The sequence below is a fragment of the Notothenia rossii genome, assembly GCF_949606895.1.
Source record: "Notothenia rossii genome assembly, chromosome: 3".
NCBI lineage: Eukaryota > Metazoa > Chordata > Actinopteri > Perciformes > Nototheniidae > Notothenia > Notothenia rossii.
Window position 1 is genome coordinate 74,151,975 of NC_136901.1, and position 22,615 is coordinate 74,174,589.

At 42.1% G+C, this 22,615-nt stretch overlaps 1 protein-coding gene across 8 annotated transcripts in view; it reads right to left on the minus strand.

The window, feature by feature from the left end:
• Positions 1-227: 227 nt before the first annotated feature.
• The window catches only part of LOC307033380 (C-X-C motif chemokine 6-like), a 28,223-nt gene continuing 5,835 nt past the window's right edge, over positions 228-22,615 (minus strand). For 2 of the 8 annotated variants that reach the window (XM_079671819.1, XM_079671820.1), the window contains exons 2-5: positions 16,095-16,563; positions 1,057-1,168; positions 737-814; positions 228-564 (exon numbers count right to left, since the gene is read on the minus strand). In XM_079671819.1, coding sequence (XP_079527945.1) covers positions 480-564; positions 737-814; positions 1,057-1,168; positions 16,095-16,158 — 339 coding nt within the window. In that variant the 5' untranslated portion in view covers positions 16,159-16,563 and the 3' untranslated portion in view covers positions 228-479. The other 6 variants (XM_079671821.1, XM_079671824.1, XM_079671825.1 and 3 more) reach the window with 6 other exon arrangements.

The window sequence follows — 22,615 nt, forward strand, 5'->3', positions numbered from 1 at the left end:
ATCGCCATGCAGCTTCGGTGTCCTCATGCTATCTGTTGCATATGTTAGCCATATTAATCATATCTAGAAAACTTCTTAGAGAGTAACTCCCTCTAAAGGGATTTGTACAAGATACATAACCTGACACATGTACTTAACATCTTGCATTGGCAGCCCTGAACCACAAGGTAGCAGTGTTTGTTGACACAACATTATCAGACTTTGAACAGAAAACAAGCACTCAATGCTCCATTGATTTTATGTTTATTTAGAAAAACACTGAAATTACCAAAAGGCAAAGGACTTGGTTCAACACATACATCAATTTACAAAAATGAATAAAAGAAATGTAAAAAATAACAGAGATTTACTCCAGAGTATAAATAGAGGATAAATAGACAAACAGTTTCATTCAGTTCACATCTACATTCCTTGAAGTTGCATTTTCTAACGGGATTAGAGGTCATTTTAGCTTCTTTTTGATCCCAGGAGTTGAAGAATTAGAGGCTAGCTGTGTTGGTGCTGTCTGGGCTGGAAGTGAGCGCAGCTGGTCTGGCTGTGGTTCTGGCTGTGGTTCTGGCTTTTCTATAAATCAAAACAAAACCAGAAACATAAGATACAAAAGTGTGGAGAAGAAGGCATCACATCACTCATTACTATTCCATCAAATATAGAGAATCACTGACAGAGTAAACATTGTCATTGGATGCTCAGTGTATTTGAAGGAAAGGCTTGGATTGATGTCTGGTATGCTTACATGATGGAAGCCATGACTCTCTGGACTGCTGCCAACTCTGGGTCCAGGCAGAAGCGAGCTCCCCTTCTGTCGGTGACACTGTTGAAATGGACAGAGGAGACCTCACGTTAAAAACATATTTTAACCAAATAATGTATATTAACAAATATATTCATAAATCATTAGGCAGATAACTAGAAGTGCATTATATTGTTCCACCCAACTGAGACTGAACTCTAACCTTTGATACATCTGAATTAAAGTGAATTTCTAGGTTTTATTGGTGCCAGGGAGATACATTGTCCTAATAGCAATTAATAAACCATTTTACTGTAACTTACACAATCTCCACTTTGTCACAGAACGTGGTTGCCGGGCGGATTTGGATGTCCTTTACTTTAGAGCGTATTTTACTACTGACACGTTGACACAGACAGCCTCCTGATTGATGGCCTATACAGAAAAAGACAAGGATTTAATATAATTACAATTTGTTTTCACTGCACATATTACATCTAACAGTTACCGAGACGTTTACAAAAGTATATTAAACGTCTGACATTTTCTGTGTAAGAGTTGTAAATGCTGATATAGTACAAACACTTACGTTGGGCTTCAGTAATGCAGACGATGACAGCCAGGAGCAGAAACACTTTCATGATGCCGGACATTGTTGCTTTCCTTTTTGGTCGAGAAGACTAGCTAGAACAAATCTTGATTCTTGCTGTGAAGATGATAGAACGAGCAGTAACAAGTGCAGCTAGAGATGTTAGCTAGTCTGAGAGAGCACTGTTTGTTGACAGGAGGACTGTGAAGAGGTAGAGGCTGAGGGTCCCTCTAAAATACTCTTTTCACTTCCTTACCTCATCATACTTCCTGTGACCAGTGGAATTTCTATCAGGCTGGGAAGTGAAACTTCAAAACATTACATTTTTTATATTACATGTCATTTGTTAGACGTTTTTATCCAAATGGACTTACATATATACTGTGGGCAATCCCCACAGGAGCAATTTGGGGTGAAGTGTCTTGCCCAGGGACACAACGACATGCTGACTGCAGTGGGGTTTGAACCTGTGACATTTTAACATCATGTGTTATAATAGGAATCTAAAAATTGTAACTTGTTGGATCTGTAAACACTCAGATTTAACCAAACTTTAAAATCAAACTCACACTATCATTTCTGTATGACCAATTAACACATTTTTAAAAAACATTTTGAACACCATCTCTTTTTGATGCCATGAAAAAAAAGATCCAAACAGATGAGAAATACAAAAAGAATCATATATAATATCTTAGTAAATGAAGGCAACGGTTCACCTGTATCTTATTTGCCACTTGTTCTTATTTGCAAATTACATTTAACACGAAGCTCAGGTCAAATGAGTACATTGCTAGTAAGGGATACGTTTGTCTTCCTAAAGAATGCATATACGTAAGTAAATTGGCTGCATACAATTATTTCATATAAAACAAATAAAGCAATTCAACTCTACTGAATGTCTATGTAAAAATTGAATACCTTAATATCACAAAAAAGACATTGAATATTTGTATTTTGTCATATCGTCAAAATCAGGAAACTAAAGTATTATGCAAAATCACGTTTTACTTAACAAAACATAAACCTAAATTACTTAACAGAATTGGTAAAAAAAAATGTATGGACACAATTTAAATCAAGTTGCTTTAGATTTACGTGTTCTATTACATTAAGTGTAACAGAGTGTGGGTTAGTCCCTGCATTGTCTGATTTTGTACGTGTGCATCAGTGGTTAACACCTTGCTCAGACGAAAATGCAAGTTTCAATAGTTTCTTTCCACTGTAGCTGCGTGGTAGTTACACTGTCATTACATTTGTGGAGGGAATATACTACTATGATAAGTAATATCTGATGGACGCTGATATTCATTTCCTTTTAATTTTCACTTCAGTTTTTCAATGTTAAAGTAAAAATAGATAGTATATGATACGCCCCCCATAAGGTCACATGTTTACAAAGAAGTTCTTGGTTTCAGAGAAAAGCATTCTACTGTCAGCTTTAGTTTTAAGTCCTCTTTCACTTTTGTTGAAAATGAAATCCCATCACAATGCCGTTTCCTTCCCTAATTCTTGACATCATTCTCGTTCCTTCTGTAATTTGACCAGAGAGATTGAACTAAAGTGTGAACAACAGTGAGATTATTATGAAAAGCTTTTCTGTAATGCTCTATACATTTTGTAATTACAAGTATTATAAATCACATGGGCTTTCAAAAGAATGAGAAAATACCATGAAAGCAAAAGAAGGTGACATGCAGAACTACCTTACTGATAAAAGCAGGGCCCAGGACAACAAGGCACCCAAAATATAAACTTTCAAAAAAAACAGGCATGTTTTATAGGGTTGGTTCAGTAAACTACAGCAATGAATAAATATGACACACTTTCCTTTCTGGTTTCTAGCCATGTGGGTAGTTTTGGTTTTACTTGCCCATGTTTCGAGATCTCTATCTATGTTGCGGCTGAGGGCAGAAGTCTCAGAGATTGATATCTCAAAACCTTGGTAAGTAAAATCAGAATCATCTGCCTGGCTGAAACCTCTCGAGGTAAGATAAAATATATTATTTTAAATCTGGGTGAACCGACCCTGAGAGCGTGGTGACAAAGCATTTGTAAGGACCTCGACACAAACTGATGAACCCAAATGCATGACCCAGACACAAAGTCTTGAATGTAATAAAAAAAGTGTATTTATTTTAACAGATCAGGTAATCCCTCTTAACAGAGTAGGTAGGCCTAGTGGAAATAACAAAAAGCACTCACACGGAGGAAAAAACTAATGTAACAAAAAGAGGACTTAATCAAAACTTAGGCCTGTCGCGATAATCAATAAATTGACTTATCGTACGATAAGTAAAAATGGACTCGATAACTTTTCTGAGCTCAATAAATTGCCGTTTACATAAAGTTGTGACCAGCATTTTAGCCTGGAGCGCTGTGGCTGCCAGGGGCGCTGTGAGGGGCGGGGCTGACACACAGCCAGGTCAGGACACTCCGCGTGCACGTGCAGCAGCGTAGCAGCCAAATTAATAATATAGCGACAAGCGGGAGACAACGTGTGACTTACTCGCGGGGAATTTAAAGTGAAATAGAATTGGTTACAAAACCTAACTACACATCTCGATTCTCCGGTGTGGCAGTATTTTGGATTCAAACCAAATCAACGAGGCGAACCTACGGACTTGAAGGAGCCGGGCGGTGTGTCGCATTGGTTTAAAAAAGGTAGCGACAAAAGCAGGCAATACCACGCATTTTAAACCACCTAAAACACAACCACCCCATTCCGTTTTCCCAGCTGGGAGCAAACACGGCAGCTGGAGATGGAGAGCCCCCGCCCGACAATGCAAACATGTTGGTGTTCCTTGCTCGAAAACTTAGAAAAACAGATTTGGATATGGCCTGTTGAGGCATCTGGGTCTTTGACAGTGGACTGTACACTTGACTGTTGTTTTAAGGAGTTTTTTTTTGCTTGTGAGATAATGTGTGCTCATATTTATTTATATATATATATATATGAGAGAGAGAGCTCTGTTTTCCAGCCTGACTATTTAATGTATTGTTTTGGTTGTGTGATTTAATTAATTTATTATAATTTAATTAATTTGTTTTATTTATTATATATAATTTATATATTTTAATATTATTTCACATTTCATTTGCAATGTTGAATGTTCAATAAAAAGTTATGTTTGAAAGGCTGTACTTGAATTATTATATATTATCATTATGTCTAAAATGGTCTTAAAACGGTGCCGACAATATTATCGTTTATCGCAATAATTTCCAGAAAAAAATGTATCGTCCAACAAAATTAATTATCGTGACAGGCCTATCAAAACTTAAGCCTAACAAAACAAAGAAATATAACAAAACCTGACACGAGTGAAAAACGATCCGTTCAGAGCTGAGGCTTGGCACGACCATTCGGGGAAACAAACAAGACGAACTGACACAGGACAGGGGAGAGACAGGAGTATTTAAACATGAGGTGAGTGGGAACAGGTGGAAACAATCAGGGGCAGGGCAGACACTGATGATGGCGGGAAAAACACACAAGGGGAGGAAGAAAACAGGGCCTGAAATGAAAGACAAGAGGTAAATACAAAATAAAACAGGAAATGACAGACAAAATAAATAAACAAAACTAACACATTTGACGAGACACAACAGCATTTTTTAAGATAATGATAATAATGATAATAATACATTAGACTTGTATAGTGCTTTTCTAAAAACTCAAAGACGCTTTGACAGAAAAGAAAAAACAAAGATAAATACAAAAAGAGATAAACAAAAGAAAAATAGGGGGGGGGGGTGGTGGTCAGTGGTTGAATGCAGTGTTGAACAGGTGTGTTTTGAGTGATGTTTTTAATGCGGTGAGGGAGGAAGAGTCTTTCGTGAACTGGATTTTATGTTTCTGACGGAGACCTGGGTCCACGCTGGCGAGTATACACTGTTTTCTGAACTTCTTCCTCCTGACTGTACATTCTTCAGCTCCCCCCGTACCACCGACCGTGGTGGGGGCATCGCATCAGTGTTTAGAGCTAGCCTCCAATGCCGATTGCTTCACCCTGTAACTAGCTACGCTAGCTTTGAGTTGCAGCTTTTTGAACTGAACCAGGGGGGTATACTACGAAGCAGGATTTTCGCTTAGCCGGCTAACTTCAGGGAAAACTCTGGGTTTCCGGTCCTACGAAGCTGGTTCTTTTTAAGCGGGCTAGATCTCCATGGTAACTTATGCTGTGCAGCTAACCTGCCCCGGAGCAGGTTAGGTTGCAGGCTAAGAGATCAACTCAGTGAAAGCACTGCCTGCTGACCAATCAGAGCTCAGTGTGCAGAGTTTAAAGTGATCAAGTCATATTTACAGGAGAAAGGAAATACAGAAAAGCTGCTGTTGCAGGAAAGACGGCCGGCAAAAATCACCGACTGTGTGAACGTGAACATTAATAGAATATCACCTCCCATCTTCAGAGCAATCTGACGATTATAACATTAGCGTTAAGAAAGCCTACTTAAGTTAAATATCTGCCACAACATAAGTAACCGGATCAGACTAACATTAAGTACAGTCCGCGGCATATCACATGATCATAATGTATCATATATCTCCTTATCTGAGTCAGCTGAGCCGTATCTGGCTGTGCAACACTCACAGTGTCACACTGTATGCAGAAGTATTATTTTAAGCAACACATTAAGTTGACGAAACACTAGAGACAAATGTAATTAGAGTCAGATCCACTCGTGTCTTAGACGGGGCAGTGATATCATAAACCTGTTAATGTACGCATTCAAACACTTTTCTTTTACCAGCTGTATTCACCTTGCAGCTATGTGGCTTTTATCCTGGATAAAGTGTTTAAGTCATGGATGTTTAAAGTTTAACATCTTCATATGTGTCTAATTATATAATACTTTTCATTCAGGAAGTATGACGCTGCGCTGTCAGTACGCTTGTCCATGTTTGTGATTGGTCGAATGCTCCAAATACCCCTTTCATGTGAACGCGCGATCTACTTGATAACCCGCGTCGTAGTACCGTTTAGCGAGAGCGCGTATGTTTTGGATTAGGCCAACCGGCTAACTCAAACCAATCCAGGTTAGGTTGAACCAGCTTTGTAGTATACCCCCCAGGCCTCGACTATACTCTGCGCAGTTGTTTATCGTCCACCAAAGTGCAATAAGGATTTCATAAATGAGTTTTCTGACTCTCTGTCCGGGATCATGGTGATATTTGATCGTGTTTTGATCTCTGGAGACTTCAATGTCCATGTGTGTTGCGAGTCCAAACCTCTTGTTGGGGACTTTTTAAATCTCCTTGATTCTTTTGGTCTCGTTCAGTCCGTGGCTGGCCCAACACACGAAAAAGGACACATTTTGGACTTAGTATTACCGTTTGGACTGTCTGTCTCTGTGGATCAAATCTGTGCAGCAACGGGTATCTCAGACCATTTAGCGGTTCTGTTTACAACTACGATCCCTTCCGCAGGAGTCGAATCACGTGTCCCTGCGCGTCATCTGCGTTCGATTAACCCCTTGACTGCCTCACAGTTTTCTGATGTTTTTAATGCTTCTCCGATCTGTAAATTAGAGGTGAACTATGCTTTTAGTGCTGATGAGCTTATCTCCATGTTTGACTCGACATGTACCCTAATACTTCTGTTGCTCCTTTTACGCTTAGACGCACCAAAGTTCTCTCATGCCCCTTTCACACCAACGCGTTTTCAGCTCCGGCTCGGAGCTGGAGCCTGAAAAGTACCGGTTTTCCCTGTTCACACCGCAGAGGCGCCGCCTCTTAGCTCCGGAATCCGGTTCACTTCCAGCTCCAAAAAATTGTCGGTCTAGACCAGGGGTCGGCAACCCATGGATGGCACGCGGCACCATAACCAGTGGCACACTAGGAATAAGTGGAATAAGTGTGCAATAATATTTAAATTGTATTTTCGGATCCTGAACGAGACCGCCGCCAGAGCGCGTCTACCTGCAGAAGGAAGCCATGCACGCAACGCAGCCCTGCTCTCTTTAACTCCAGGTGACTTTCTGCTGCTTTCCTCCGTGGTGCAGTGCTGACCGTTTTACCACAGAGGAAAGCACTTCACAAATTGCAGTAGGCCTACCCATAAGGAGCTGTACAAATGCCGCAGTTTTCGCGTGGCTGTGTCTTTAGTTGAAAGCCCAGTGGCGATCTGCTCATCGAAATAATATACTACAAAGGGGCGGACTGGCCATCTGTGAGTTGAACTTTCCTGTCGGCTCCCAGACCGTAGTCGAGGAGGGCAGCAGCAACAAGCTTCAGGTTCAATAACCCACTTTAGCTTAAATGACTGGAAAGAGGCGAGCTCTTCTTGGGAGGCCGTTGCATTTATTTAGCTGTTCTTCTGTTTCACAAAATACATCACAGACCTCTGTTTTTCTGCTGCCTCGTTTCACTTCCAGAAACATACACACGTTCCCTCACTGTCGCTCTGCCATCCACACACACACATGCACAAGCCACACCCCTCTCTCTCTCTCTCTCTCTCTTAAAGGGACAGCGATCTCATCTCACTCTGCATGACCCTAATATCATAACATGTGTGTTCTGGAGAATCACAGAACGGACGATTGTCCTTATTATTATGCCGTTTAAACCAATTATTTAAATGTGGTAAATGTTTAAGTTTTGTTGACAGGTCCACACACTGCTTCCCCGCAGCGAGGTTCCCCCGCCCTCTGGCTGATAGTTCACGAGCGTCAAGCTCCTCAACCCCCCCCCCCCCGTTGATAATTCTCGATCGTCGGCACGCTGATAACATTTTTTTTAAAATGGCACTTCATATCAAAAAGGTTGCCCCAGGGGTCTGAAACCTTTTTGACCTAAAGAGCCATTTTGCTCCTTTTTCCCAAACATTTTTTTGTCTGGAGCCGCAAAACATATTTCATAGCTTGATAGCTATTGAAGTTGTATGTATTGTTATATCAGACAAAAACTACAGTTTTGTTGCATTTATTAGGCTATTTATTACATTATATAAAACTGTTAACCTCTAATAAGAAACAAAGAACTCCTATAAGGAGAATTAAAAATAATACACAGGCCTACTTTAAAATACATTAAACACAGCACTTGGGGAGTCCTCTACACATTTGAAGGAAGAAAAATATTATTAAAATTGGCCCACTTTGAAATAAATAAAAAATATAGCTGCACCCTAAAAAGAGTTAAAGGTAGGGCAGGTAAGAATGGAGAAACCAGCTCGAGTGCGCTAGAATTTGAAAATACACAACCGGAAAAAATCTGCCTCTTCGTTCAGACTTCCTCACAGAGCCCCTCCTCCAACACACACGAACGCGCACATGACCAATGAGGGCACGAGGTAAGTTTGTGCACGAGATGGAAGGCTGACAGGCAAGTAGGCCATCCAGTTACTTTAGCCGGGCCGGCTAAAATTATTGGTTGTGCTTTTTACATTACCACGGCTTCCACAGATTAGTTTTTTAATGTATTTATTGTCAAAGCTTTTGATATATTCATTGCTATCGGGGCGTTAAGAGCATTCCATGGAATATAGCAAAAAGTGTTTCCTGAAAAAATGTACATACCCCATTGAATTATGACTGAAGATCGTCAGCTGTCTTCCTCTCCCGTGTTGTTCCTCGATACATAAAGGCTGCAGCACCTTTGACAACTTCTCTCTACCAGTGACGTGCGGTGAGTTTCATGGCTGGTGAGGCACTGACTCTTTCAGAGTCAGATTTACAAATATTATATTTTGACCTTAATCGAAATATTCGGCTATTTTCAAAAGCTTTTTTAGTCTGATGCTTCAATTCATTTTAAACAGACCGTTGAACAAAAAGATAACCAACATCTAAATATTGGATTGTTCTTTCTTAGTAAGATCCCATTTTCATTACAATTGTGGTCTTACCTTGACTTGAAGATGAAGTCCATGCTATCCTTCTAGACAACAATTTCTATTACTTTTTTGTAAAAGTCCTCCTTATCTTCCTGTAATTTAAAAAGTCTAGCTTGTTGTTTGTGTCTACCGTCTCTGCGTAGAATAAGAGTAGCAACAAGAACCTGTGGGCTCATGTGCGCCCCCTTCAGTGTGGCAGAGGTTATGGCTGCCTCTCCTGGTGCTTTTTTCATTGCCGTTGTATGATGAGACCAGCGAGCCTAAATATCATATATACGTGAAAAAAGTTATTTAGAGACTATGGATGGCGAGGATAAATATAATAAAGGGATCTACAAACATTACATTGGTGACATACAGTGAGATGGTAACAGGCATGCGCTTAGTGCCCGCGCTCCAGCCAGTTTCTGTGGGGTGACGCAGTCTGAGGTGATGCAGAGCTCATCTGTGCCTCACCTCACCCCACAGTAACTGGCTTGAGCGCGCTCACAAAAAAAAAAAAGTGCCCGCGTTAAATTAGTGCCCGTGCTCCAGCAAATTACTATGGGCTTACGAGAGGCAGAGCTCGTCCCTGCCTCACTTCTCATCGCTACCCGTAGTTGTAGCGGAGCTCGGCAAATTTGCTGATTTTGACTTTAAAAAGCGATTGGAATCATACATAAAGCACATTTACAACACAGATCAGTGGAGACATTTTATTATTATTATTACTATTTAGTTTTTCTTTAGTTGTTTTTCCGTTACATTGGAGTATGACAGGTGAGGCTCTGCCTCCCCTGCCTCCCCTGACCGCACGTCGCTGCTCTCTACATATCAAACATACCGGTAAACCAGCATAGTTTGCTGTGAAAGCATATAACTCTGTCCACGCAGAATTAAATCCTGTGTTCCTCCGGTACTTTTCTATACAGCGCTGGATGTATCCATAGTTTGCTCATCGAGCCGGGGGTCAGGTTATTCGCCTGCAAGAAAAGGCGCTGGCGCAGGACTGTAGCAGGATGTGACGCATATTTTGTTGACCTAATTAAAACCGTTTTGTTTTTTATTTATGTGTCACAGTATCACCTCAAAATACAAGATACGAAACATTTTCAACCATGCAACACAATATAAATAGTCCGACAAATACTTTTATTTTCTTCTTGTTTTTGTCTAAGCTCAAGGGAGCCAGAGCCGAGGGCTTAAAGGGCTGCATGCAGCTCGAGAGCCGCGGGTTGCCGACCCCTGATCTAGACTCTAAAGGCAAGAGCTTTGGAGCTAAGAGGCGGCGTCGCTTACGTCTCTCTTACGTCCACACAGCAGCTTTGAAATAATCTTGAAAATCTTAGAGCTGGGCGTGTCCGAGAGCTTTGGGACTTTTTGCGAGCAACGCGACCAACAACCAATCACATGAATCTCCCGCCCCTGACATACAAAGCAAAAAACCCCGGGGATTTTATGCGAGCAATGTATATATATATAAACTCCCCAAACAGGCGAAAACCTACCAGTTTCACCCACTGTCTCTGCCACCTCCCTCCATGCCTGGTTCCTCCGGTTTGTATCCCGGTAAATAGTACTGGTCGTAAAGAACCGGGTGATTTGCTACCGTAATTTCTCGTTTGGAATATGAGGAAATGAAATGAAGTCTCTCCCAGCTTACACGTGGTCTGATTGGCTAGCGCTTGTACTGTCAGATTTGCATAAACGGGATTTGATTGGCTGACGCTTCCAGCTCAGCTTCAAAAGTTGAACATTGCTCAACTTTTGAATCCTGAAAATCCTGAAAATCTTCGCTTTGCTTCCCCACAATACAGTTCGGCGAACAGCGAGGCAAAGTGACGTCGCCCCCATTCAAAGTCAATGGGCAGAGAAGCGTTGGAAGATTTTTTTAAAGCTGCTGTGTGGACGTACCGTTACGTCGAGGCGTGCAGGAAACTAAACCCACCTCCCCTGAACATGGGTCGACTGAAGAGTCTCGTCATGCCTGCCTACAAGCAGTAGTGCTTATAAACACACTTTATAAAGTCAGGCAACACTAACCAGGCTTCGTGTGATTCTGTTTATTTGTACCTTACTTTGACCATCCGTTCACTGTTATTGATCATTGTGGAGAGAGGCAGACGTTTTGTTTTGTATTATAGCAGCTATCGGATGGAATCAATACATGGGCTGCACAGGTTATCGTGTCCGACTATCACAAGTAGAATCATAATAAAAATACGCCGGTAAAATGTGCCTGTAGAAAACGGTTTATGCCACAATGGGAGAGTAATAGCAAGTAGTCAGTTTAGCTTCGGTTGCTATGCTAACATCACCCATTTTATACCAGAGAAACTTTAATAACAGCGTTCTGATGCCAAACAGCGTCAATTAAGACTGACACACATTCACTTAAGGGGAACTGGGGATACAGTATGTATCAGCTGCTTGTGTGACAGTCGGACAGTTAGAGCGGCTGCTGCAGTGTGAGCTAACCGGGAGCTAACAAGAGAATAAACTCCGGTGGAAGAGCAGCCAGCACTGCAGCGGTCGGTAAATGCCGCAGAAACACATTATTAAACAATGAACCACGGCACTCTGGAGAAAAGCATAAGGTTGGAGAAGCCGTTATTTAATTTAATCTTGCTTCGTGTGATTAAAAGCAAAACGATCATCGAGCCGACGCAGTCCCCCATTGTTGTTGTTGTTGTGAGCGCCGTAACGCCGTTGGGGAGAAAATCAGCGATGTAAACGGTGACGTCATGACGCAGCAGCGGCAGCATCAGTCGGGCTCTGGGTGGTGTGAACAAAGCGGGAGCAGAAAAGGGAAACCGGAGCTGAACCAGAAAAGCTCTAGTACGGAGCTAGAAAAGCGCTGATGTGAAAGCCGCATCAGAGCCGTGGCTCAATGACTGTACTTGTGCTCTCTTACCTCATTCACACAAACTTTTTGTTGTTGTTCAGGAGTTGATCCCGCCCCTGCCCCTGCCCCTGCCCCTGCCCCCGCCTCGACGTAAGCGTGACGTATGTGGTGCTTTTGCTCTGGCCGGACAATTTTTTGGTGTTCGAAATGAACCGGATTCCGGAGCTAAGAGGCTGCTCCACTGCGGTGTGAAGAGGAAAACCCGGTGCTTTTCAAGCTCCAGCTCCGAACCGGCCCTGAAACACCGTTGGTGGGAATGAGGTATCAGACGCCCTTGCAGGCGTGCAGAGAGAAAATGGAAAAAGGATCAACTCCATGTCTACCTAGAAATCCTTCGTGCTTGCCTTTCCGACTACCAGACGGCAGTCAAAGCAGCCAAAACAGAGCACATTTCTCTCTTTATCTCCAAAAACAGCCATAAACCTCAGGTTCTTTTTAATGTCCTCAACTTTATTATTAATCCCTGTGATGTTTCTTATATTGTGCCATCGGCTACTCTCTGTGATAAGTTTCTTACCATTTTTATTGAAAAAGTATCTGCACTTAGGCTAGCCCACACTAGTGCTAACCCAGATCCTGCTCCCTTTCTGTGCCCTGCTGTCCTCGACCACTTTGAGCCTGTATCCCTCTCTTCTCTCTCGGATATAGTCAAGCACCTGCGGCCGACAAACTGCACCTCAGACAGCATTCCCTCTCGCCTTCTCAGAGATGTTTTCGATTCAGTTGGAGCAAGTATTTTATTGCTTATAAACACCTCTCTTAGCTCAGGATGTGTCCCAGCTGCCTTCAAACATGCCGTGGTCAAGCCACTACTTAAAAAGAAAAATCTCGCCCCCTCCATCTCGCAAATTTTAGGCCCATCTCCCAGCTACCTTTTTTTATCTAAAGCCCTGGAGCGAGTAGTTTACGCCCAGCTGCAGTCTTTCTTAACCACGCATGGAATCCATGAAAAGTTTCAGTCTGGCTTCAAACCCATGCACAGCACTGAAACAGCCCTTTTAAGAGTTTTTAATGATCTGCTCCTAGCCGCCGACTCAGGTAGCCCAGCTGTCCTGGTGCTTTTAGACCTGACAGCTGCCTTTGACACTGTGGACCATAGCATCCTGTTGTCACGGCTTGAACAGTCCGCTGGCATCACAGGCTCTGGCCTTGCATGGTTCAGGTCCTACCTGACAGAACGTAACTTCTCAGTGCAGCTAGGTGCCTTCTCCTCTGCCAAAGCCCCTCTTACCTGTGGGGTTCCCCAAGGCTCGATTCTGGGCCCCATCCTCTTTTTACTGTACTATGTTCAATTCTCACAAAACACAATATTCCCTTCCACTGCTACGCTGACGATGTACAGATCTATCTGCCTCTCAAAGCAAATGTCAAACACTCACCACAGCAGTTGATGGACTGCTTAACAGAGATAAAATCCTGGCTGAGCAAAAACGTTCTCAACCGCAACAAGAGCAGGACTGAGGTCATCTTTTTTGGACCCCAACCTCCAGCCTCTCCGGTTGATATTCTGGGCTCTCTCAATAAACACATCCTCCCCTCTGTCATGAACCTTGGAGTGACCTTCACTAGCACTTTTAAATTCGACAAGCAGGTCAGCACCGTAGTCAAATCCTGCTTTTTTTAAAGGAGACTATTGGCCAAAACCATGTTGTGTTTATCTTTTAAAGACTTAGAAAGGGTTATTAATGCCTTTGTAACCTCGAGACTGGATTACTGCAACGCTCTATACGTGGGTATGGACCAGGCCTCAATTAAACGCCTGCAGCTAGTCCAAAACGCAGCAGCACGTCTTCTGTCTGGCGACAAAAAACGGGACCACATCACCCCAATTCTGGCTTCCAATTCGGTTCCGAATTGATTTTAAAATCCTTTTATTTGTTTTTAAAGCACTAAATGGGCCGGCTCCTGCCTATATAGCCGAACTCCTCCATTGCTACACCCCAACTAGAGCTTTAAGGTCGGCTGACCAGCTGCTGCTGATAGTGCCCAAGACCAGGCTCAAAACCCGAGGGCACCGAGCCTTCGCAGTAGCTGGCCCTATAGCTCTGGAACACTCTGCCCCTCCATGTGAGGTCGGGCCCAGATCCTAGGGTTTTTTAAATACTCTTAAGATACACTTCTTCTCCCTGCCCTTCTAGCCAGAGCGGAGCACGACTCCTGACTTTTCCCTGTGTTTTTGATATCTGTTGTAATGTATTGTCTTTTATTGTGATTGTAGTAATGTGTTTTTATTTAATGTACTGTACAGCACTTTGGCTCGACCAAAAATCGCTTTTAAATGTGCTTTATAAATTAAACTTGATTTGATTTGATGGATTGGAGTAGTGAGTTCCAGAGGGTGGGTGCAGCAACGGAGAAGGGTCTGCCGCCCGAGGACTTGAAGTTGCGCCGGGTGGGGGGGGACAGGAGGTTGGCAGCAGCAGAGCGGAGGGAGCGAGTGGGAGTGTGTCTGTGGAGGAGGTCAGTCAGGTAGGATGGGGCCAGGTTATGGAGGGCTTTGTATGTCATCAGGAGGATTTTGTACTGAGTTCTCTGGGGAATGGGGATAATTGAGGAATAATCAATGTGAAATTGATGAGACAATCCTAAAACTTAGCATAGAATCATTATAGACAAGGCTGGTTCTCAGGTAATAAACCTGAAGTGATTTTACACACTGGATTTAAAGTTGAGTTTTTTGGAAATGTGTTTTGCTGAATTGAGCGGGAGCACATGGTGTTGACAGTTTACCTCCTGTCATCGCCATGCAGCTTCGGTGTCCTCATGCTATCTGTTGCATATGTTAGCCATATTAATCATATCTAGAAAACTTCTTAGAGAGTAACTCCCTCTAAAGGGATTTGTACAGGATACATGACCTGACACATGTACTTAACATCTTGCATTGGCAGCCCTGAACCGCAAGGTAGCAGTGTTTGTTGACACAACATTATAAGACTTTGAACAGAAAACAAGCACTCAATGCTCCATTGATTTTATGTTTATTTAGAAAAACACTGAAATTACCAAAAGGCAAAGGACTTGGTTCAACACATACATCAATTTACAAAAACGAATAAAAGACAGGTACAAATTAACAGATTTACTCCAGAGTATAAATAGAGGATAAATAGACAAACAGTTTCATTCATTCATTTCACAATCTACATTCCTTGAAGTTGCATTTTCAAACGGAGTCAGAGGTCATTTTAGCTTCTTTTTGATCCCAGGAGTTGTATTAGAGGCTAGCTGTGTTGGTGCTGTCTGGGCTGGAAGTGAGCGCAGCTGGTCTGGCTGTGGTTCTGGCTTTTCTATAAATCAAAACAAAACCAGAAACATAAGATACAAAAGTGTGGAGAAGAAGGCATCACATCACTCATTACTGTTCCATTAAATATAGAGAATCACTGACAGAGTAAACATTGTCATTGGATGGTCAGTGTATTTGAAGAAAAGGCTTGGATTGATGTCTGGTATGCTTACATGATGGAAGCCATGACTCTCTGGACTGCCGCCAACTCTGGGTCCAGGCAGAAGCGAGCTCCCCTTCTGTCGGTGACACTGTTGAAATGGACAGAGGAGACCTCACGTTAAAAACATATTTTAACCAAATAATGTATTTTAACAAATATTCATAAATCATGAGGCAGATAACTAGAAGTGCATTATAATGTTCCACCCAACTGAGGCTGAACTCTAACCTTTGATACATATAAATTAAATTGAATTACTAGGTTTTATTGGTTCCAGGTAGATACATTGTCCTAATAGCAATTAATAAACCATTTTACTGTAACTTACACAATCTCCACTTTGTCACAGAACGTGGTTGCCGGGTAGATTTGGATGTCCTTTACTTTTGAGCGTATTTTACTAATGACACGTTGACACAGACAGCCTTCTGATTGATGACCTACAGAAAAAGACAAGGAAAAAATCATTTCATTACAATTAGTTTTCAGTGCACATATTTCATCTAACAGTTACCGAGACGTTTACAAAAGTATATTAAAGATCTGACATTTTCTGTGTAAGAGTTGTAAATGCTGATATAGTACAAACACTTACGTTGGGCTTCAGTGATGCAGACGATGACAGCCAGGAGCAGAAACACTTTCATGATGCCGGACATTGTTGCTTTCCTTTTTGGTCGAGAAGACACTAGCTAGAACAAATCTTGATTCTTGCTGTGAAGATGATAGAACGAGCAGTAACAAGTGCAGCTAGAGATGTTAGCTAGTCTGAGAGAGCACTGTTTGTTGACAGGAGGACTGTGAAGAGGTAGAGGCTGAGGGTCCCTCTTAAATACTCTTTTCACTTCCTTACCTCATCATACTTCCTGTGATCAGGGGAATTTCTATCAGGCTGGGAAGTGAAACTTCAAAACATTACATTTTTCACATTACATGTCATTTGTTAGACGTTTTTATCCAAATGTACTTACATATATACTGTAGGCAATCCCCACAGGAGCAATTTGGGGTGAAGTGTCTTGCCCAGGGACACAACGACATGCTGACTGCAGTGGGGTTTGAACCTGTGACATTTTAACATCATGTGTTATAATAGGAATCTAAAAAGTGTAACTTGTTGGATCTGTAAACACTCAGATTTAACCAAACTTTAAAATCAAACTCACACTATCATTTCTGTATGACCAATTAACACATTTTAAAAAAACATTTTGAACACTATCTCTTTTTGATGCCATGAAAAAACAAAGATCCAAACAGATGAGGAATACAAAAAGAATCATATATAATATCTTAGTAAATGAAGGCAACGGTTCATCTGTATCTTATTTGCCACTTGTTCTTATTTGCAAATTACATTTAACACGAAGCTCAGGTCAAATGAGTACATTGCTAGTAAGGGATACGTTTGTCTTCCTAAAGAATGCATATACGTAAGTAAATTGGCTGCATACAATTATTTCATATAAAACAAATAAAGCAATTCAACTCTACTGAATGTCTATGTGAAAATTGAATACCTTAATATCACAAAAAAGACATTGAATATTTGTATTTTGTCATATCGTCAAAATCAGGAAACTAAAGTATTATGCAAAATCACGTTTTACTTACCAAAACATAAACCTAAATTACTAACAGAATTGGTAAAAAGAAATTATGGACACAATTTAAATCAAGTTGCTTTAGATTTGCATGGTCTATTACATTAAGCAACACAGAGTGTGGGTTAGTCCCTGCATCGTCTGATTTTGTACGTGTGCATCAGTGGTTAACACCTTGATCAGACGAAAATGCAAGTTTCAATAGTTTCTTTCCACTGTAGCTGCGTGGTAGTTACACTGTCAGGACATTTGTGGAGGGAATACTAATATTATAAGTAATATCTGATGGACGCTGATATTCATTTCCTTTTAATTTTCACTTCAGTTTTTCCATGTTAAAGTAAAAATAGATAGTATATGATACGCCCCCCATAAGGTCACATGTTTACAAAGAAGTTCTTGGTTTCAGAGAAAAGCAGTCTACTGTCAGTTTTAGTTTTAAGTCCTCTTTCACTTTTGTTGAAAATGAAATCCCATCACAACGCTGTTTCCTTCCCTAATTCTTGACATCATTCTCATTCCTTCTGTAATTTGACCAGAGAGATTGAACTAAAGTGTGAACAACAGTGAGATTATTATGAAAAGCTTTTCTGTAATGCTCTATACATTTTGCAATTACAAGTATTATAAATCACATGTGCTTTCAAAAGAATGAGAAAATACCATGAAAGCAAAAGAAGGTGACATGCTGAACTACCTTACTGATAAAGCAGGGCCCAGGACAAGGCACCCAAAATATAAACTTTCAAAAAACAGGCATTTTTTATAGGGTTGGTTCAGTAAACTACAGCAATGAATAAATATGACACTTTCCTTTCTGGTTTCTAGCCATGTGGGTAGTTTTGGTTTTACTTGCCCATGTTTCGAGATCTCCATCTATGTTGCGGCTGAGGGCAGAAGTCTCAGAGATTGATATCTCAAAACCTTGGTAAGTAAAATCAGAATCATCTGCCTGGCTGAAACCTCTCAAGGTAAGATAAAATATATTATTTTAAATCTGGGTGAACCGACCCTGAGAGCGTGGTGACAAAGCATTTGTAAGGACCTCGACACAAACTGATGAACCCAAATGCATGACCCAGACACAAAGTCTTGAATGTAATAAAAAAGTGTATTTATTTTAACAGATCAGGTAATCCCTCTTAACAGAGTAGGTAGGCCTAGTGGGAATAACAAAAAGCGCTCACACGGAGGAAAAAACTAACGTAACAAAAAGAGGACTTAATCAAAACTTAAGCCTAACAAAACAAAGAAATATAACAAAACCTGACATGAGTGAAAAACGATCCTTTCAGAGCTGAGGCTTGGCACGAACATTCGGGGAAACAAACAAGACGAACTGACACAGGACAGGGGAGAGACAGGAGTATTTAAACATGAGGTGAGTGGGAACAGGTGGAAACAATCAAGGGCGGGGCAAACACTGATGATGGCGGGAAAAACACACAAGGGGAGGAAGAAAACAGGGCCTGAAATGAAAGACAAGAGGTAAATACAAAATAAAACGAAATGACAGACAAAATAAATAAACAAAACTAACACATTTGACGAGACACAACAGCATTTTTTAAGATAATGATAATAATGATAATAATACATTAGACTTGTATAGCGCTTTTCTAAAACCTCAAAGACGCTTTGACAGAAAAGAAAAAACAAAGATAAATACAAAAAGAGATAAAGAAAAGAAAAAATAGGGGGGGGGGGGGTGGTGGTCAGTGGTTGAATGCAGTGTTGAACAGGTGTGTTTTGAGTGATGTTTTTAATGCGGTGAGGGAGGAAGAGTCTTTCGTGAACTGGATTTTATGTTTCTGACGGAGACCTGGGTCCACGCTGGCGAGTATACACCATTTTCTGAACTTCTTCCTCCTGACTGTACATTCTTCAGCTCCCCCCGTACCACCGACCGTGGTGGGGGCATCGCATCAGTGTTTAGAGCTAGCCTCCAATGCCGATTGCTTCACCCTGGAACTAGCTACGCTAGCTTTGAGTTGCAGCTTTTTGAACTGAACCAGGGGGGTATACTACGAAGCAGGATTTTCGCTTAGCCGGCTAACTTCAGGGAAAACTCGGTGTTTCCGGTCCTACGAAGCTGGTTCTTTTTAAGCGGGCTAGATCTCCATGGTAACTTATGCTGTGCGGCTAACCTGCCCCGGAGCAGGTTAGGTTGCAGGCTAAGAGATCAACTCAGTGCAAGCACTGCCTGCTGACCAATCAGAGCTCAGTGTGCAGAGTTTAAAGTGATCAAGTCATATTTACAGGAGAAAGGAAATACAGAAAAGCTGCTGTTGCAGGAAAGACGGCCGGCAAAAATCACCGACTGTGTGAACGTGAACGTTAATAGAATATCACCTCCCATCTTCAGAGCAATCTGACTATTATAACATTAGCGTTAAGAAAGCCTACTTAAGTTAAATATCTGCCACAACATAAGTAACCGGATCAGAGTAACATTAAGTACAGTCCGCGGCATATCACATCATAATGTATCATATATCTCCTTATCTGAGTCAGCTGAGCCGTATCTGGCCGTGCAACACTCACAGTGTCACATACTGTATGCAGAAGTATTATTTTAAGCAACACATTAAGTTGACGAAACACTAGAGACAAATGTAATTAAAGTCAGATCCACTCGTGTCTTAGATGGGGCAGTGATATCATAAACCTGTTAATGTACGCATTCAAACACTTTTCTTTTACCAGCTGTATTCACCTTGCAGCTATGTGGCTTTTATCCTGGATAAAGTGTTTAAGTCATGGATGTTTAAAGTTTAACATCTTCATACGTGTCTAATTATATAATACTTTTCATTCAGGAAGTATGACGCTGCGCTGTCAGTACGCTTGTCCATGTTTGTGATTGGTCGAATGCTCCAAATACCCCTTTCATGTGAACGCGCGATCTACTTGATAACCCGCGTCGTAGTACCGTTTAGCGAGAGCGCGTATGTTTTGGATTAAGCCAACCGGCTAACTCAAACATATCCAGGTTAGGTTGAACCAGCTTCGTAGTAGGCTTGGGCGGTATGACGGTATTACGGTATACCAGGGTATTTCGAAATCCCGTCGGTAGGATTTTCAATACCGTGACGTCACAGACTGTGCGCCAAATCACAGATGCTTTTCATTGTATTACACTGACACGGAGTTTTGACAGGGACGACATTGGTTGTAATGCACAGCACGCGCCAGCAGAGGGCAGTCCGTCTTTCCCGCTTTCAGAGCTCAGCACAGAGCTGAGCTGAGCAAGATGGCGGCAGCATTTGCCGGCCCCGAACTCGGACAACTAGTAAAAAAGAAAAATGCCTCTGCGCCTGTTTGGGACTATTTTGGGTTTACTCGTCGCCAGTGACTTCATCCAGCACAACGAGAGACAGAGGCACTTCTTTGGGAATGTTTAAGACGGGGTGAGTGAGTGTTGACATTTTTTAATCCTATGCAACTGGTTGATGGTTTTGTAGTCGAGGTCGGACGGTTTTAAAAACGAAAGCATTTACGTGCTAAACATTCACGCGAGTAATCCAATGAATCAAATGGAAATAAGGTTTTTAACACATGCACGGAATAATATTGCCAAACTAGTTAGTGAATATAGCAAACTTTATTCAATAAGTCAAGTATTTACTCCCGGAAAATGTTTATGTATGATGATATATTGTTAACTTAGCTCACAATGGAAACAACGTCGGACATCTACAAACGCGTCCTGTATCCGACTCAAAATGTGCCATTTGCACAATGTGTCATGTATGCAGCCCTTGTTTTGCACTTGCGCACGTCGCGGCACTTTGCGAGCGTCTACCGGCTCGGGCTGCATTTTACACCGAACATATAATATACCGTTCGAAACATCTATTTGCCGCCGAACGCCACCTCACTCAAGTCGACGCAAGTCATACCGTCATATACCGTATACCACGGTATGATGTCAGCAAGGTATGACGGTATGAAAAAAATGATACCGCCCAAGCCTACTTCGTAGTATACCCCCCAGGCCTCGACTATACTCTGCGCAGTTGTTTATCGTCCACCAAATTGCAATAAGGATTTAATAAATGAGTTTTCTGACTCTCTGTCCGGGATCATGGTGATATTTGATCGTGTTTTGATCTCTGGAGACTTCAATGTCCATGTGTGTTGCGAGTTCAAACCTCTGGTTAGGGACTTTTTAAATCACCTTGATTATTTTGGTCTCGTTCAGTCCGTGGCTGGCCCAACACACGAAAAAGGACACACTTTGGACTTAGTATTACCGTTTGGACTGTCTGTCTCTGTGGATCAAATCTGTGCAGCAACGGGTATCTCAGACCATTTAGCTGTTCTGTTTACAACTTCGATCCCTTCCGCAGGAGTCGAATCATGTGCCCCTGCGCGTCGTCTGCGTTCGATTAACCCCTTGACTGCCTCACAGTTTTCTGATGTTTTTAATGCTTCTCCGATCTGTAAATTAGAGGTGAACTGTGCTTTTAGTGCTGATGAGCTTATCTCCATGTTTGACTCGACATGTACCCTAATACTTCTGTTGCTCCTTTTAAGCTTAGACGCACCAAAGTTCTCTCATGCCCCTTTCACAACAACGCGTTTTCAGCTCCGGCTCGGAGCTGGAGCCTGAAAAGTACCGGTTTTCCCTGTTCACACCGCAGAGGCACCGCCTCTTAGCTCCGGAATCCGGTTCACTTCCAGCTCCAAAAAATTGTCAGTCTAGACCAGGAGTCGGCAACCCCTGGCATGCGTGCCAGCATTGGCACGCGGCACCGTAACCAGTGGCACACTAGGAATAAGTGGAATAAGTGTGCAATAATATTTAAATTGTATTTTCGGATCCTGAACGAGACCGCCGCCAGAGCGCGTCTACCTGCAGAAGGAAGCCATGCACGCAACGCAGCCCCGCTCTCTTTAACTCCAGGTGACTTTCTGCCGCTTTCCTCCGTGGTGCAGTGCTGATCGTTTTACCACAGAGGAAAGAACTTCACAAATTGCAGTAGGCCTACCCATAAGGAGCTGTACAAATGCCGCAGTTTTTGCGTGGCTGTGTCTTTAGTGGAAAGCCCAGTGGCGATCTGCTCATCGAAATAATATGCTACAAAGGGGCGGACTGGCCATCTGTGTGTTGAACTTTCCTGTCGGCTCCCAGACCGTAGTCGAGGAGGGCAGCAGCAACAAGCTTCAGGTTCAATAACCCACTTTAGCTTAAATGACTGGAGAGAGGCGAGCTCTTCTTGGGAGGCCGTTGCATTTATTTAGCTGTTCTTCTGTTTCACAAAATCCATCACAGACCCCTGTTTTTCTGCTGCCTCGTTTCACTTCCAGAAACATACACACGTTCCCTCACTGTCGCTCTGCCATCCACACACACACATGCACAAGCCACACCTCTCTCTCTCTCTCTCTCTCTCTCTCTCTCTCTCTCTCTCTCTCTCTCTCTCTCTCTCTCTCTCTCTCTCTCTCTCTCTCTCTCTCTCTCTCTCTCTCTCTCTCTCTCTCTCTCTCTCTCTCTCTCTCTCTCTTA